This window comes from Strix uralensis, chromosome 8 (assembly GCF_047716275.1).
Source record: "Strix uralensis isolate ZFMK-TIS-50842 chromosome 8, bStrUra1, whole genome shotgun sequence".
In the NCBI taxonomy this organism is placed as follows: Eukaryota; Metazoa; Chordata; class Aves; order Strigiformes; family Strigidae; genus Strix; species Strix uralensis.
Genome location: NC_133979.1, coordinates 30,074,389 through 30,089,017, shown reverse-complemented (window position 1 = coordinate 30,089,017; position 14,629 = coordinate 30,074,389). Strand labels below are relative to the sequence as shown.

General features: G+C 48.1%; 1 protein-coding gene across 3 annotated transcripts; it reads right to left on the bottom strand.

Annotated features, from left to right (window-relative positions):
* Positions 1-6,053: 6,053 nt before the first annotated feature.
* RNASEL (ribonuclease L) lies at positions 6,054-13,900 on the bottom strand. Of its 3 annotated transcripts, none has more exons than XM_074876934.1 (8): positions 13,581-13,900; positions 12,402-12,526; positions 10,466-12,092; positions 9,998-10,086; positions 9,387-9,577; positions 9,166-9,283; positions 8,264-8,379; positions 6,054-7,375 (listed from the first exon to the last, which is right to left on the bottom strand). In XM_074876934.1, the coding sequence occupies exons 3-8, from the start codon at positions 11,913-11,915 to the stop codon at positions 7,240-7,242; spliced, it is 2,100 nt and encodes a 699-aa protein (XP_074733035.1). In that variant the 5' UTR covers positions 11,916-12,092; positions 12,402-12,526; positions 13,581-13,900; the 3' UTR covers positions 6,054-7,239. The 3 variants fall into 3 exon arrangements, with proteins under 3 accessions (XP_074733035.1, XP_074733036.1, XP_074733037.1); XM_074876935.1 differs by having other exon boundaries at positions 13,681-13,900; XM_074876936.1 differs by having other exon boundaries at positions 9,166-9,280; positions 12,402-13,900.
* Between the last annotated feature and the right edge of the window lie 729 nt (positions 13,901-14,629).

Sequence of the window (14,629 nt, the reverse complement as noted above, 5' to 3'; positions counted from 1 at the left end):
TAACCAAGTTAAAAATACTCTCGCACACACCCTAAAACAGGAATAAAGCAAGTAATCTTTTGGGTTGCAAGTCAGATGGAGCAGGAAAAAGAGAAGAACCATGCAGCCAAACATCAGGCTCAGTGGCATTACATGGAAGATGTTTTGAACATCTGAAAAGGAGAATAAGCTTCATCAGTATTTGAGGTGACACTCACTGGGACATCTCTGGGGAAAGAGAAAGATATTTTTCCTTCCTCATCCACTTGTTTAGTTTCAATACACTGAATAACTCTAAACTGAAAAACACAAAGAAAGTGGTGCTAAGTGCTGTCAGTCTGCCTGACAACCCAGCTCCTTGACTGAATATGCATTTGGAAATTGTCTAATTGATTTTTGATTAGAGGGGAAACCAAAATAGGCACATCCTAAACTTGCTTTGACGGTTGAGTGGGTGTCAGTAAGCCAGTGTTCTGCTCCCTGTCATTTATCACTGTCAAGCTCTGGTTAAAAATCAGCAGAGTTATAGGGTTTTGATACCTACAGGCAGTTGCTTGAGCTACTGCTCCGCAGATGATCTGGGGTAACAGCCCCCCGCGCTGGTGTGCTCCACAACTACCAAGCCACTTCTTGTGTGCTCCACAACTGTCAAAGCACCCCACACCTTGGGTATTCCCCTGGATAACATACAATGTTCAGCTTGAGTCTCCACCTTGTCACAGAACCTCGCTGCACACCTAGGGCCTTCTCAAACATAGTGGTTTTAATGCACAAGCCTATTGCCACCAGAAAAAACAGACAAAATCTAACCCAATACACATGTATTCCCAGCTAGCAACAAGCCAGAAGCATCCTGTTACACAGGAGCTACCTGCTGTGTTACCTGGGACAAAGACACATGTTTGCCAAGGTCTTAAGGAAACCAGTGGTAAGGGAGAGACATTTAATCAGTGCAAACTGCTGCAAGGGTTAGGACAGTCCCACCGCTGCCCAAGCATCACAGCCCCTATTTAACTACACAGACTCTCAGAGAGTGAGTACACTGAGATACTGCTCTGGAGATAAGGTTGGGGACATGTAGAAAAGACTGTGATCTTTCTCATATGGACATTAATCCTGCAGCGATCATCCCTGGGACAACTGTCCCCAAGCCACAGCAACGTGTAGCACCTCACAGGGACAAATAACTAGAGCTGGACAGATAAAATCCCTCAGCTCAGGGGTGATATGTCTTGGGAGGAGATGTGTGATCTCTCAGACCTGTCTCATTTCTCCTGCCCTAGCCTGTGTGGCTGGCATACCCAGCCTGATTGAGTAGGAAGGGTAGATGCCATCATGCCTTGGCAGGGCAGAGCTTACCCACGGGGCGCAGCACAGGCTGGCTCCTGCTCGACATCGCCTGCCAGCCCGCAGGCAGCCCTGACCATCAGAGAGGAGCAAACCAAATCAGCGTAAAACCCCAAAATAGCTGCTGTTTCTGACTAATGGCCATGCCATCTTTTGATCAGGACACTTTTCTGTACCTTATCACACTTTCACCAATGGCCTTTATTTAAGGATCTTGCTTTTCTGACCTCTAGATAAAAAACTCGCTTTTCAGCTGGGAAAAATTGGTTATGTTGTCTTTAAAAGGCACTAAAATTGCTAGCGAAAATACCTGTAATTCCAGAGAAAACCTCCTATTGCCCACGTCTTGCTTCTCTGTTCTTTGAGGGTTGCTGCTTTGCGCAGACGCGGTGCGCGCACGGCCGGGAGGGTGGGAGGCATGAATCCATCTCCCATCACCAGGCGTCACTGTGGCACTGTCTGTGCCTTTACACCGAGCAGAGGGGCCGGTCCTGCCGAGGCTGGACACATTGCCTGCACCCCACTTCATGCGCACAAACACCGTGCTCCTCCTGGAGAAGCCACCCATGCCACATCTATGCGTGGGGGCAGCTGTTCACATGCCTGTCCCCATCTCTCCAAATGCCATTTTCTCGCAACACTCCTGTCTACTATCCAGGACAGCACATGTCACCCCTGCCCTGCAGCCCCCAAACAGCTTTGCAGGCAAGGAGATGTGGGTAACTCATGTCCTTGCTCAACCACCCTTGCTTGACCTCCGTACAAGCCCATTGGGATTCAAAGGGGACAACACGTCCTGCTGTCCTCCCTCATTTGCCACACCATACTGCTTCATCTCTTCTCCCTCACCAGGCAATCACACCATCATTGTCTTCACACTCCTGAAAGGCATCCAGATCCTGCTGCCAAAGCCCCAGAAGAAAACAAAGCCACTGGAGGAGCAAAAAGGTGAGCCAGTGCTGAAAAGAGCATTCCTGCTCTCAAGGGGAGCTCCAGCTGCTGGGATGGGAGCTGGGCTTTAGGGGTCCCTGCATCAGTCCATGATAGGAAGCTTGTGCATGTTCTTTTTCTCAGATTCAGACAAAAGTTGTGAGAAAAGGCTCTCAATTGGGAAGTCTGCCTCCTGTCCTGCAGAGCAGGTAGGTGGTCACAGAGGCAGTCTACCTCCCCCCAGCCCACACCAACACAAGCACCTGGAGCAGCAGAGCTATGACTCCCCTTAAAACCCAAAGGCCAGGTGGGTGGGTCTGTGCAGGACGCTGGTAACCCCCACCATCTCCAGTACACAGAAAATCCCCAGTTGCTGCACCTGTCCATGCCCTGAACACCACCCCAGGAGCATGCAGCTACGGTGTTTGTCCCCAATCTCCTGCACTCTGTCTCCATCAGCAGCAGTCACTGAGGCAACATCTCTCCCTTGCCTGCAGGCACCTAGGGAATGACAGACCTCCAAGGAAGACCAGACCTCCCAACACACCATCCACACTGAGCAGGACAGGGGTGTGCTCCAAGGAAGCTGAACAGCCCAGACACACTTGCACTTAATCAGCAGTAAGACCTAAAAATAAAGCACCTCACAGCATCCTCCAGCTTGCCTGGTAACATAGCACAGCAGCTTGCACCTCTGCAGCTACTTCAGGGACATGCCACAACACATGTTTCCACCCAAGGAGACACCCCTGAACACAACAGGCTCCTTCCTCACATGTATCTGTAAAAGACTGCATTGCCCATAGCTGGGACCCAGCCATAGTGTAAATAAATCACACTGGGTGCACAGCACAACATCACCTTTGAGGTCTTTCCCAAGAAATTTGAAAGGTGCTTAAAGCCAGAAAACAGTCACAGTAAATACTTTGCCTGAGGAAGGGGCTCCTCGAAGACCACCCAACCCTAGAAGCTGCTCCAGCCCCACCACACAGGGAACCATGCTTCTCACCAAGAACTGGGATTGCTTTTCTCTGCTCAGCATAGCCTACAGCCTTGTCTCAGCTCCTCCTCCATGCTTTCCACACAAATTAAATACCTTCTGTGGGTGGCCAGGCTAAGAGGGCCCACCTGGTTTACTACTCAGCTGTCCCTAGGTGGTGAGATGGTGCCTGTCTTTCCAGAGCCTCTCTGATTTTCCAATCAAAAGCAGCTCATGCCTGACCTGGGGGCCTTGGCATGTTTTTTTAAAAGCCAATATGTTTACAAAGAACTAACCAAATCATATCATCAAAGACCTTCATTTTCCCCAGGTGAAACTGAGTCAGACTGGCTTTGCCGACTCACCAGGAAGCTGCAGAAATCCAAAATGTTCTTTGGACCTCATGAAGAAAAGACCATGGCCTTTGACACACCTTGCCTCTGACAGCTCCCTCGCAAGCTCTCAGCTTTGTAATTTTGAGCTGTTTTTAGCTACTTTTTAACCCTCAGATCCTGGAAGACTGCATCCTGGGAAAAACACAGGTGCATTTAAGGCAGATGACAATATGTTTCATATTTGTCAGTTATCATTATCAACACTTTGCTTCTGGAGGATCAAAAAACCAAACAAAGCTGAAGTCCAAGAACATTTCTATAAATGAAGAACTTAAGCAGCTGATGCCACTCCTACAACCTGAACTGTGACCGGCTCCTCAAAATTGCCCTTGTGCTGTCACTTGATTTTGCCCCAAAAGCTTTCAGCCCCAAAAGCTAGCTGCGTTTTTGTGTGCTTTGCACTAACACTTCAGGCTCTGCAGCCTAAGCCCAGCTGACCCAGTCCCTGGATGTTCCTGAAGCTCCACACAGCAAAACTGCAGCTAAGAGCGATCTTCACTCCACTGCTTCTGCAGACTTCTTTTTTCTCCAGTGCAGCAGACAAGACATGTTGACCTGGTGCCATCCCTGTGCACACCAGCATGTCCTCAGCACTCAAGTGACAGGATGGGGAGCACCTGATCCCATCACAGTGGGTTGAGCCAGTTGCCGCTGGGGTCACCCAGCAGGATCAGGGGAAAAAGGCAGAGGCACAGCACATACACAATGTACAGGCATGACAGCAGGGGAATGAAGCATGTAGGGCCAAATCAGCATGTCCTTGGGCACCGTGCATGGTCTGCACTGATGCTGGGAGCCATCAGCACATCAAGCTGTACTAACTATGGCAGCTGGCTCTGCCCCTGGCTCCCCAGGACACCTTTATTCCCAGGCTGTGACATCGGGCACTACCATACTACCCAGTTGCAATACTGTCCAGCTGTCTTTGCCACTGGTTTTCCATCCTGCCTGGCCTCTCACTGAGTGCTCACCCATCCTCCCCGACCGTGTGAGGAGGAGGGGAAGCCTGGTGTTTTTACCACTGTTGGTCCCAGTCCTGCATCCCCCCCTCTTCCTGTGGCCTGACGCTCTGTGAATAATAACTTTTGCAGATGCCGTGCATGGATCAAGTTCCTCCTCTAACACCAGCCTGCTGGCACCTCTGGCTTCTCAGAAAGCAGGACATGGCCCTGCAGACCACACAAGCCTTCCCTAGAAATTCTTCCCAGCAGCCTGATTGCCCCAGAGAGACAAATCACAGCCTTCACAGGTTTAATCATTGCTCTGGTTTGGACATCCTTGAGTGCGCTCTGCTTCCAGAAAGGCCTTTCCACAGCCTTTTAAGTCTGCCAAGTCACAGCCCTTTAGCAAAACACCAGAGCAATGCAAGGGAACACAAAGGTCAAAGCAAGCTGGAAACATGGTGTTTTACAAGGAGCCCAGCCCATGGCCTCACCTCTCCTTGTGCAAGAGCAGAAATGTGCTGCTGTGGCATGGAGCCACCATGCTCCCCATAGCACCCCTGCTCCCCACACTGCTGAGACCTGGACACACATCTCTGAGTGTCCTCCTGCTTTCTGGGCACGAGGAAGACACGATGAGCAAGAAAAAAATGAGCAGGGAGGAAAAGAAAAATTAAAAATATTGACACAAGAGTTGTCAACATTCTCCTGGTTGCATTTTCTCTAATGGCACCTCACCAACAGTTGCATAGTCAAGCTTTCTTGTTGTTACATTTATGCATTTCTGAAGGTTCCCAAGGCCATCAGAAGGACCTTTGCTCTGAGCCAGGACCACTGATGCAGGCTGGCAGATGGACATCACGAGCCATGAGCACATGCATGGCAGTCTGCAATCAAACTCATGTACAGCAATGCCTGTTGGTTTGCAGGTACATACCTCTATAAGCACACACAGCTAACCAGATGTGCAATGATGCATTCTGGCAGCCACCTATTTCATAAAATCATAGGATACCAGGTTGGAAGGGACCTCAAGGATCATCTGGTCCAACCCTTCATTTATAGAGGAGATGGGTCAAACACATCCATTCCCAGAGTTTTACATGTACGCAAAAGCACACATGCAAGTATTGATGCTCATCTTTGCACTGCAACTCATCCACAAAATCTTCACTCTCACTCCACAAAAACAATGCAAAAAACCCCACCACCCAGCCCATTATTTCACAAGAGACAGCTTGCTTCCAAGGACAGGAAGCCTTCAGTACTTCCCAACATCTTTTCCCATCAGATTACCCATATGGGCCAGAAGCAATTCATCTGGACAGTGACAAAACCATCCACCACCTTACCTAAACAACCAAGAGGCACCTCCACAAGGAGACCAAAAATCCCAGCCTTTTGAATATTTTATAGTGCTGCACACTATCTCTTTCTGTTCAGAGGGGATGGGGGGAACCTCATGCATAAATGAGTGTAGAGTCAGTTTTCCGGGCAAGTTTATTGCAAGTTTGGTTCTCCATAGGCTAATTGAAAGAATAACAATCTCAGTTTGAAAAAAAATAAAAATCCTTTCAACAGCTGCAAAATATTTCCATAAGCAACATATAATCGTGGTGCAAATCAGAGCGTTAGCTGAGAAACAAGCAAGCCCTTGGACAATCAGACACACATTACATGCTGCAGGATTTCAGAAATGGGTTTGTGACACCCAGCCTTCAGTATCGAAGCTCTGAGCTGGCTGCGTGCTACAACTGTATGGGCACTGTCTCTGTGCAAGGGAGCCAAGTCAGGCAGGAGGATGGTGATGCACCAACAGTGGCACCGTTTTGGAAACAGGAGTGCTTGTGCATAGTCCTGCCTTGCAGATGCAGCCTGCCACAGCAGAGCTTGTCCTTCCTGGGAGAAACTGGTCCCTGCAGTCCCTTTGACGTCAGTGACCTTTTTCAGGTGAGTCAGGACTATTCACGGTAGCAGAGTTTTGTGGGATCGTGCTCCTTATGTCCATTCCTTGTGGAAACATCTCCTGTGTCCCCCAAAAGAAGTCCTTCAGGTCCCAACAGGCTGGCCTCAGTGTGCCTCTACCAGATCAGAGGGATAACGCGCCAAGGGCAATTCTGCAGACAGACCATTGCCTAGGCATCTCATTTTCTGGCTGATGTGTTTCAAAAAGATTGAAGAGAGAATCCATGTCTTTCAAGGGGTAGATGAGCAGCTCATCAGTGCGAGCTGTAGGAAATATTGGCCCTAGCAAGGAGCTCAAACTCCTTTATCAGAGAATCCCGTGTTATCTGTCAATGCCTGAGCTTTTCTCCTGCCTCCCAGTTGTGTTTGGTATATGGGGGCTGTCCCACATCTCCCTGCTTTCCATAAGGATCAGGACCTTGATCTCCACCTCACAGAGGCAGGTAAAGCCAGAGGGACAGAGGTAGTCAAAGGGGGACCTGCGCTGGCACTCAACTTGGTTCCTCTCCAAAGCCCATGGTTGTTACACCAAACACTTCCGAAGCGTCTTTCATTTTAGTCTAAGTCCTCTGTGCTCTGTCCCTGCATGTGCTCTCTCCCATCTCCTTACCCGCTTTCTTCAACTCTTTTGCAGATGAAGAAATAGCGAGTAAAAGGAGGTGGTGATGGTGGGATTGGACATGGGACAGGAGGCAATGACATCCTACAGAGAAGGGTCCTGAATGTCTGCAAGGTGACTGTATTTGGGATTCTGGCGTAAACTGTTGTAGACATAAATGGTAAGTGCTGGAAAAAGCTTCAAGAAATACTCAGCATGGTCTCCTATTCTGTTGCTGATCCTGAAAGAAAACAAAACCAAAATCTATTTTTAAAGCTTGCCCAAGAAGTCAAGTGTTCAAGATGCCCTGGTTCCTCCCTTGCAGAGAAAAGCCATTCCAGAGGGTTTCTGATAACACAGGAAGGTTTCCTAGAAATCCTTGAGCTGCAACTTTTCTATACTTTCCCTAAGATCCTCAATCCATTTTTTTGCTATTCCTCCAGCACCTTCATCTGCCTAATCCCACCTGCATCTTCACCAAAGAGCAGTGCTGGGCACCAGTGTCAGCAAAACCATCCCTAGGAGTTAACACCACCTCTAACCTCACATGTAGCCCATGACTGTAGAGGGTTGGAGACTCTGGCAGCTCCTTAGGAGTCAAGACCTCCTAACAGGATCTTCTAACAGGACTGGTGCTCCCTGATCCCCATCTCAAACACCAGCCCGCAGCAAAAATAACAGCCCAGAAACACATGTTCATTCAAGGTGTCCTCTGCTGTAGAGCCATGACCTGCTGTAGCTGTTGCAGACATCTCTCCACCTCACAGGCTGGCTCTGCAAAGGCACAGGTGCAGAAGGAGCTGATTTGAGAGTCAGACTTTACTTCAAAATCTGAGGTCTAATCCTGTGAACGAAGTTCCTTTTTCTACCCTCAGGAAGGTGATTTTGAGGTCTGACTCCAAACTGCTTGCTGCCATGACACACAATCTTTCACACAGTATTGTGCTGCCAGAGGAGATAGCCCCTCTAATGAGATGAGCTTTAACAGACTTTCTCCCACATCCTGGTTGTGTTTGCCCTTCTGGAAAACCATCTGAAGAAGATTTTGCTCTCAAACTCACTAACACTTGCAGATACCCAGATGCTTCCTGCAATGCAACTGTGGCAGGGCAAGGATGTGAACGTGTACCTGATATTTGGGTGTTCATCCAGGTTTCTGATGAGCCTCAGTAGGTCAGTGACATCATTGGTATATGGCTTTGCTTTCCTATGTTTTTGCATAATATGCAGAACCATTTTGTCAATCTGAAAAAAAACACGTAGATTATTCTCTGCTTTTCACACACTATGAATGTAGCACATCTACCTCCACTCACCACAGCCACTGCCTTTCTGTGGGGACAATCATCTTGCATGTATAAAGTCTTGTGACCCTTAAAAGTGTGTTTCCCAACATGAGCAGAAAGTTCGCTTTGCAGGGCATGCACCATACAGACCCTCTGATTGTGCTAAGTGTTTCCTCTCCTGCCTTGCCAAGGCATGCCATTCCTATCAGGACTGTGAGCATGGCGCAGGAGATTTTCACACATGCCTGGAGGTCAGGAGGAACTGGGGGAATCTTGATCCAACTGTGCCATTGCTGAGAGGACCACATGGGCTGCCGTACTGAACCAAGACTGTCAGATCTCAAACAATGCAGCACATCTTTGCAGGATGCCACCTGCAAAGGCAGGCCTGGTCTCACTGTTTTTGAGTCAACCTAACAAAACGTGCCAGAAATTTGCTGGCAGCAAGGGCCAGAGATCCTTGTCTTAAGGGGTCACCAACTAACCCCTGAAGGTTTGCCAGCTAATTCTATAATGACCATCCCCTACTACCACCCCAGTCAACAGAGCTCCCTTTAGCATCAATGTCTTTAGTCTGGTATATTTTGGCTGCGTGGCTTAGATTTGTTTCCCCCAGTCACCTGTATTTGTGTGGGGCTACTTTTTCCAGCTACGATTTTAAACAGGACCTGTGAAACACTCAGGAAAAGCTTCCGCCTAAACATCTAGCTCAAACCTCCTATCAATCCAAAGAGAAGAGGATTACCTCCTTGGTCCACCATGGATAAGGAAAACTTTCAGCAACATTAGGAGCTTGAAAGACATCTTTTTCATTGCGGAGAACTTTGATTTTATTCCATATGCCCTTCAGGAACCTGAACCTGCTGTGGAACGAGGACTTTGTTAGTTGCAACAGGACATCACTGTTCCCAGCACTACAGGCAAACCCTGTACTGAAAGCTTTTCCTCTGTACTCCCAGGACTTACATCTGTTTGCTCCAGAAATAGGGGTGTTTGCTCAAACCTTCCAAGCCTCGTTCATCATGAGAGACCAGGCTATTTACAAGGTCCAGAGCCTCACTGTAATCTGGGGAATCAGCTGCCAAATCCTCGACACTGACTTGCTGAAGGGGTTTCTTACCCCGTGTTAAAACATACAGCATGAGCCTGCCGAGGGCCTGCAAAGAAACACATCACTGCTCACATGCCAGATGCATGAAACTGTTCACCAAATGGAAGAGGACTAGTATTCCTAAATGAGCAGACTGTGTATGTGGACACACACATGGACCTATAGATGTGCAGAAGTATACAAAAACACACAAACACAAACTTTGAAGCTGTGTGCACAAGGACAGAGGAGACCGGCACCATAATCATGCTTGCAAGGTATCTGTGGATATCCCAGTACCAGCCACAGCCTTGCATCCTAATCACTATTATTCTTATGCAGCTTCTATTGTTATATGGGCTTTCTCAAAAATCAGGGTGTTTTCTAGCTGAGGATGCAGAAAGGCTTCCCCTAGGATTCACAGCAACAGAAAATATCAGAAAGGGCCTGAAATTTTAAACCATACATTGATTTGCAGGGAAGTTACCTCTAAATCTGAGTTTACAAGTTCTTTTTTGCCTTCAATCAACGTCCTTTTATTATCAAAGTCCGCCAAGTAAATTTTGCCACCTAAATCTGAGGAAATAAGAGAAATTGTTAACAAATAATGGTGGAAAACCATTATTCAGTCTGTCACTGACTTCTGGATGGCCCCTTCTTTAGACAACAAATCTCTGAAGAGATCTGCTGTGGGTTGATCTGTCTGCAAAGCCCTGGAAAGGAGGGCAGATCTAATGACACACGTAAAGTTGTTCTGTTCATTTCTCTGTGGCTGTCTGTGAACGTATCTATACTTATTCAGAGGAGAGCTAATGCCACAGACACCTCATTCTGCATAAAGACATCTGCACTGCTGTTTCATGTCTGTTTTTTTTACAGACATATATGAAGCATCTTCTCTAAGCTACAGGCAACAGGAAAGCAAAATGAAAACACTGAAAAAGCAAAAGATGACCTATGAAAAAGTTGCTGGGATGCAGATCCTGGTGAGCAAATCCGAGGGAGTGCAGCTCTCTCAGTGCCTGGAAGATCATCCTCAGAGCATCTTTGTAATCCATTTGGTCTTCTGGTTCCTGCAGATGTTCTTCAAGGCTTTTCTCCCAGAGGGGGAAGCACAAGTACATGTAGCCTCTTGCCTTCTCAAACGAAAAGAGCTTCATTAAATGTTCACAGCTACCACATTGTTCAAAGAACCTTTTCTCTTTGTCACCCTCTGTACTGAGGCTTATTCTTACTGCTACCTCCGTCCCACTGTGGAGACCCAGGTAGATGCCACCCTGGGAAGTGTTCTGAATTCTCTGCTCGATGCACTGAAATATCTTCAGATTGCCAATCATAAGGCGATATATTTTATAAAGGTTTTTCAGCTGGTCCCTCCAGCGTTTGCTCTTTGGCTCCCAGCCTTCGGGGTTTTCTGGAACAAACTTGGCATTATAATGGCGAAGAAGACATGCCATGTTATGAGCACGTTTCCTATTCGCAACAGCAATAAGGTTCCCATCATCAGTCCTCGCTCCTTTTTCACACAACAACTTTGCTATGTTGCAGTCATTTTTCTCTACAGCCACCATCAGTGCTGTGTTGCCCTCCTCATCTGCATCATCAATATCTATTTCACCCTTCTCCAATAAAGCTTCCACCAAATCTGGGCTCTGCATTTCAACAGCTAGGATGAGGGCAGTTTTCCCACACTCATCTTTACAGTTCACATCAACACCACAGTCCAGCAGGAAATGGCCTATGGAGACAGCTGAGTCATAGCTTTCCTTGGCACAGCCCTTCTTGAGGGCATGGATCAAGGCATTTCTACCTCGGTTGTCACAAATGTTCACGTCAGCCCCCATCTCTTGGACAAGAGTTTTTACAGCCGAGAAGTGGCCCTCCCTACAAGCATCCATCAGTGCTGTTGCACCTCCTTTATGCAGTTTTGCTCTCTCCTCACTAACTTCCCTCCTCAAATTCACATCTGCTCCTTTGCCATACAGGAATTTCAAGGCTTCCTCCCTCCCGTACCATGCAGCCTCCATGAAAGCGGTGAAGCCGTTGTTGTCGTGGTCATTAATATTTAACCCACGATCAAGGAGGAGCTCCAGCATATTCACATTTCCCACTATCGCTGCCTCAGTAAACGCAGTGCCACCATTGTCCTTCCTGGCATATGGACAAGCACCCTTGTCCAGCAGAAGCCAGACCAGGTCCTCATTATTAGCTTGCACAGCGCTCTGCAATGGTGTCCAGCCACCTCCTGCTTTGGAGTTCACATCTGCCCCTCTCTCCAGCAGCTCCAGCACACCTGTTATACTATTGTCCCTCACAGCAGCATTTAACTTGAAGGCAAGGTCTTCTGCTGTCTCCATGCTGGAAGGGGTAGATGCCTTCTGCTGGCTGTGAGCTGTGGGCTCCATGATGGCCAGAGGGAGGGCTCCGTACCTCCGACGTTCCTCACCTGAGCCCAGGGATCCCACCAGAGGATGGGAGAGGTGCAATACTCAGTGCCTTTGTTGTGGGGGATGCTCTGGGTTTGGCTGAGGAAACACGCTAGGTATGATAAGCTGCTATTTTAAGGCCTTCATGGTCTTCACCTAGTTAATAAACAAAAAATCTTGTTTTATTTGACTGTGAAACCTCGCCGTTTACATTTGATGTCCTGCAGGCCTATGTGAGGGGCGACTAAGGACAGCAGTGCCAGTGCCAGCTGAGAGAGCTAAGGCCTGGCCAGAAGCACAGCTTTAGCATGTACCCAGACATATGTACATCTCATGTTTGCTTGCCTGGGCATAGCACTAATCGCAGCCCAGGCAGGTATCCCCCTGGGGTGCCTGGGTGAGGGGACGAGGGAGAACCCAGGGTGTTCCTGCTGTAAATGTTATCTCAGACTTATTACATGTTACCTAATAAGCCAGGCCTCAGTGATGTTTTCCGGTGGAGAACTCAGCAGGCAGGCAGAGGTGGGCATTCCCCTTCAGTTTTGGATGTCAGCCACACACAGAGTCCTGGAAAGTCCCTGATCGGATACCTGGAATGAGACAGAAAGCCAGTGGTTCTCAGCCTGTGGTCTGCCGACCCCTGGGGGGACGTGATGTAGTCACAGGGGGTCCACGAAGGCTTAAAGCCGGGGTGGGGAATGTCCAGCCCAGAAACATTTGGTCTGGCCCATGGCAAGCACTGCACCTCCTTTTCCCACATCCCCCTCCCCTCAATGCTCCCCTCATACTCAAGCCCCCCGCCACTGCCTGCCCTGACACACTGGTATATTCGGTGCTGGTATAGTTGGTGGGACCCACTTTAGGTGGTTTTTTTCTTAAAGACATTTTCTCCACCCAACAGCCCTCGATAGGGCCACAATGGACCTGAAGTCTGTTCCTCCAAGTGGTGGCCCTGGACCCGTAAACAGCAATATATGGTGACTGGACACAGAGAAACAACGGGGGAGGTGAGAATTATAAACACTTTTCATCAAATTTTAATGTAAAAATTGGCATCAAATTCAGAATTAGCACATTAAAATAGCATGAAATGGGCCATTTGAGCAAGAAGAGTGTTGATGCTATTATTTTAAATTCATCTGGAATCATTGCAATAAAGATATTACAATAAGAGTGTGTGCATCAACAGATTAACTTATTTGCTCTTCTGTCCAAATTTGAAGACCCTTCATGAGAAAATTGAAATGAATATTTGATGCAGTCTAGTGCTTTAAATCTTGAATTAAGTCTTGGTGGTCCGTGGACACAAAAGGTATTTAAAGGGGGTCCGTGGTGAAGGAAAGGTTGAGAACCCCTGCCATAGGCAATTAGGAGACCCTACCTGACCAGAAGCCTTTCCTAAGCTTTTCACAACATTAAGAGGTTAATCAGGTAGGACCTGATCCATCTATATCTATCTAGTATCTAGAAAAGCTGGAACTCCAATACCCATTTTCCTGAGTGCAAAGGCTGATTCAAGTGACCAGTGCTTTCAGGACTCACCATGTGACAAGCTGAACTGGAAATAAATTATCTAATTAAGTCAGAAAAGGGACAGAGAAGTCTTAAGGTATAAAGCCAAATTATAAATACACATGAATTTACCTTAAGGAAAGCCAAGGACCATTTTCTCCCCCTGCCCAACAAGAAATGAATACCCTATTTCATTGATTTAGATGCATTTAATTTCCTTGCAGTAACTTACATGCCTTTTGCCACATATGAAAAAAAAGAAAATGTTACTTTCCTGGCTGGAAAAGCAGCACAGCATCCCCTGGGCATGGTGGGGCTCAAATTCCTCACTCTCATCAAGGCGGAAGGCGGAAGCCTGGGGAGGGGAAGGCGGGGGCTGCGTAGCTTCCTCCTCCTTCTCCGCTGAGCAGCAGAGCCGCAAGCTCGCTGCCCTAGGAAATGTTTAGACGTTTCTGTCCCATCCCACTGACTTTTGGCCAGGAACTGCTTCGCGTCTGCGCACTACGGGCACCAGCCAATGTGCAAAGTCACGCAGGCCTGCCCGCCGTCACCCACTGCCACCTGCCACGGGAAGGCGAGGAAGGGGTCCCCCCACCCCGCCAGACACCCAGCCACTGCTGGAAATGCCTTCAAAGCCAGGGAGCAGCTTTTCTCAGCAGCTGCTCTTCACTGCTGCTTCCCAGCAAGTATCCCCAGGGAGTAAGTATTTGCTTCCCAGAAAGTCTGCAAGTATATGCTGTCCCCTCCCAGGAAGGAGCAGCCCCGGCAGCATTTTATCCACTTGCAGGAAGTTGCTGGGGCTTTTGGTGACTTTTTTTTCAGCACACAGCAGAGCGGTCATGAGCAAAGTGCTCTTTCCATAGATTCCCACATACAGAGACCGTGTTTACACACACAGACCGTGTTACACACACAGACTGTTTACATGGGCTCAGAAGTGGTTCAGGAGCTGAAGGCAGAGAGACATTAAATGTACCAGTGCTGGGTTTGGGGTGAGGGGGAGACAGGACAGGGGTTTGTTGTGGGGTTTCTTTTTAAGATTTTCCTCACCTTTTGGTAAATCCAGGCACATGAAGAAACTAGCCACGCTGCTAAATTTCAGCCAGGGAACCACGGAGCTCCAGGTGGGTTTATGCCACAGCTGTCGTGTTTCTAACCACACTCATGCTGGCAAGCAGGCA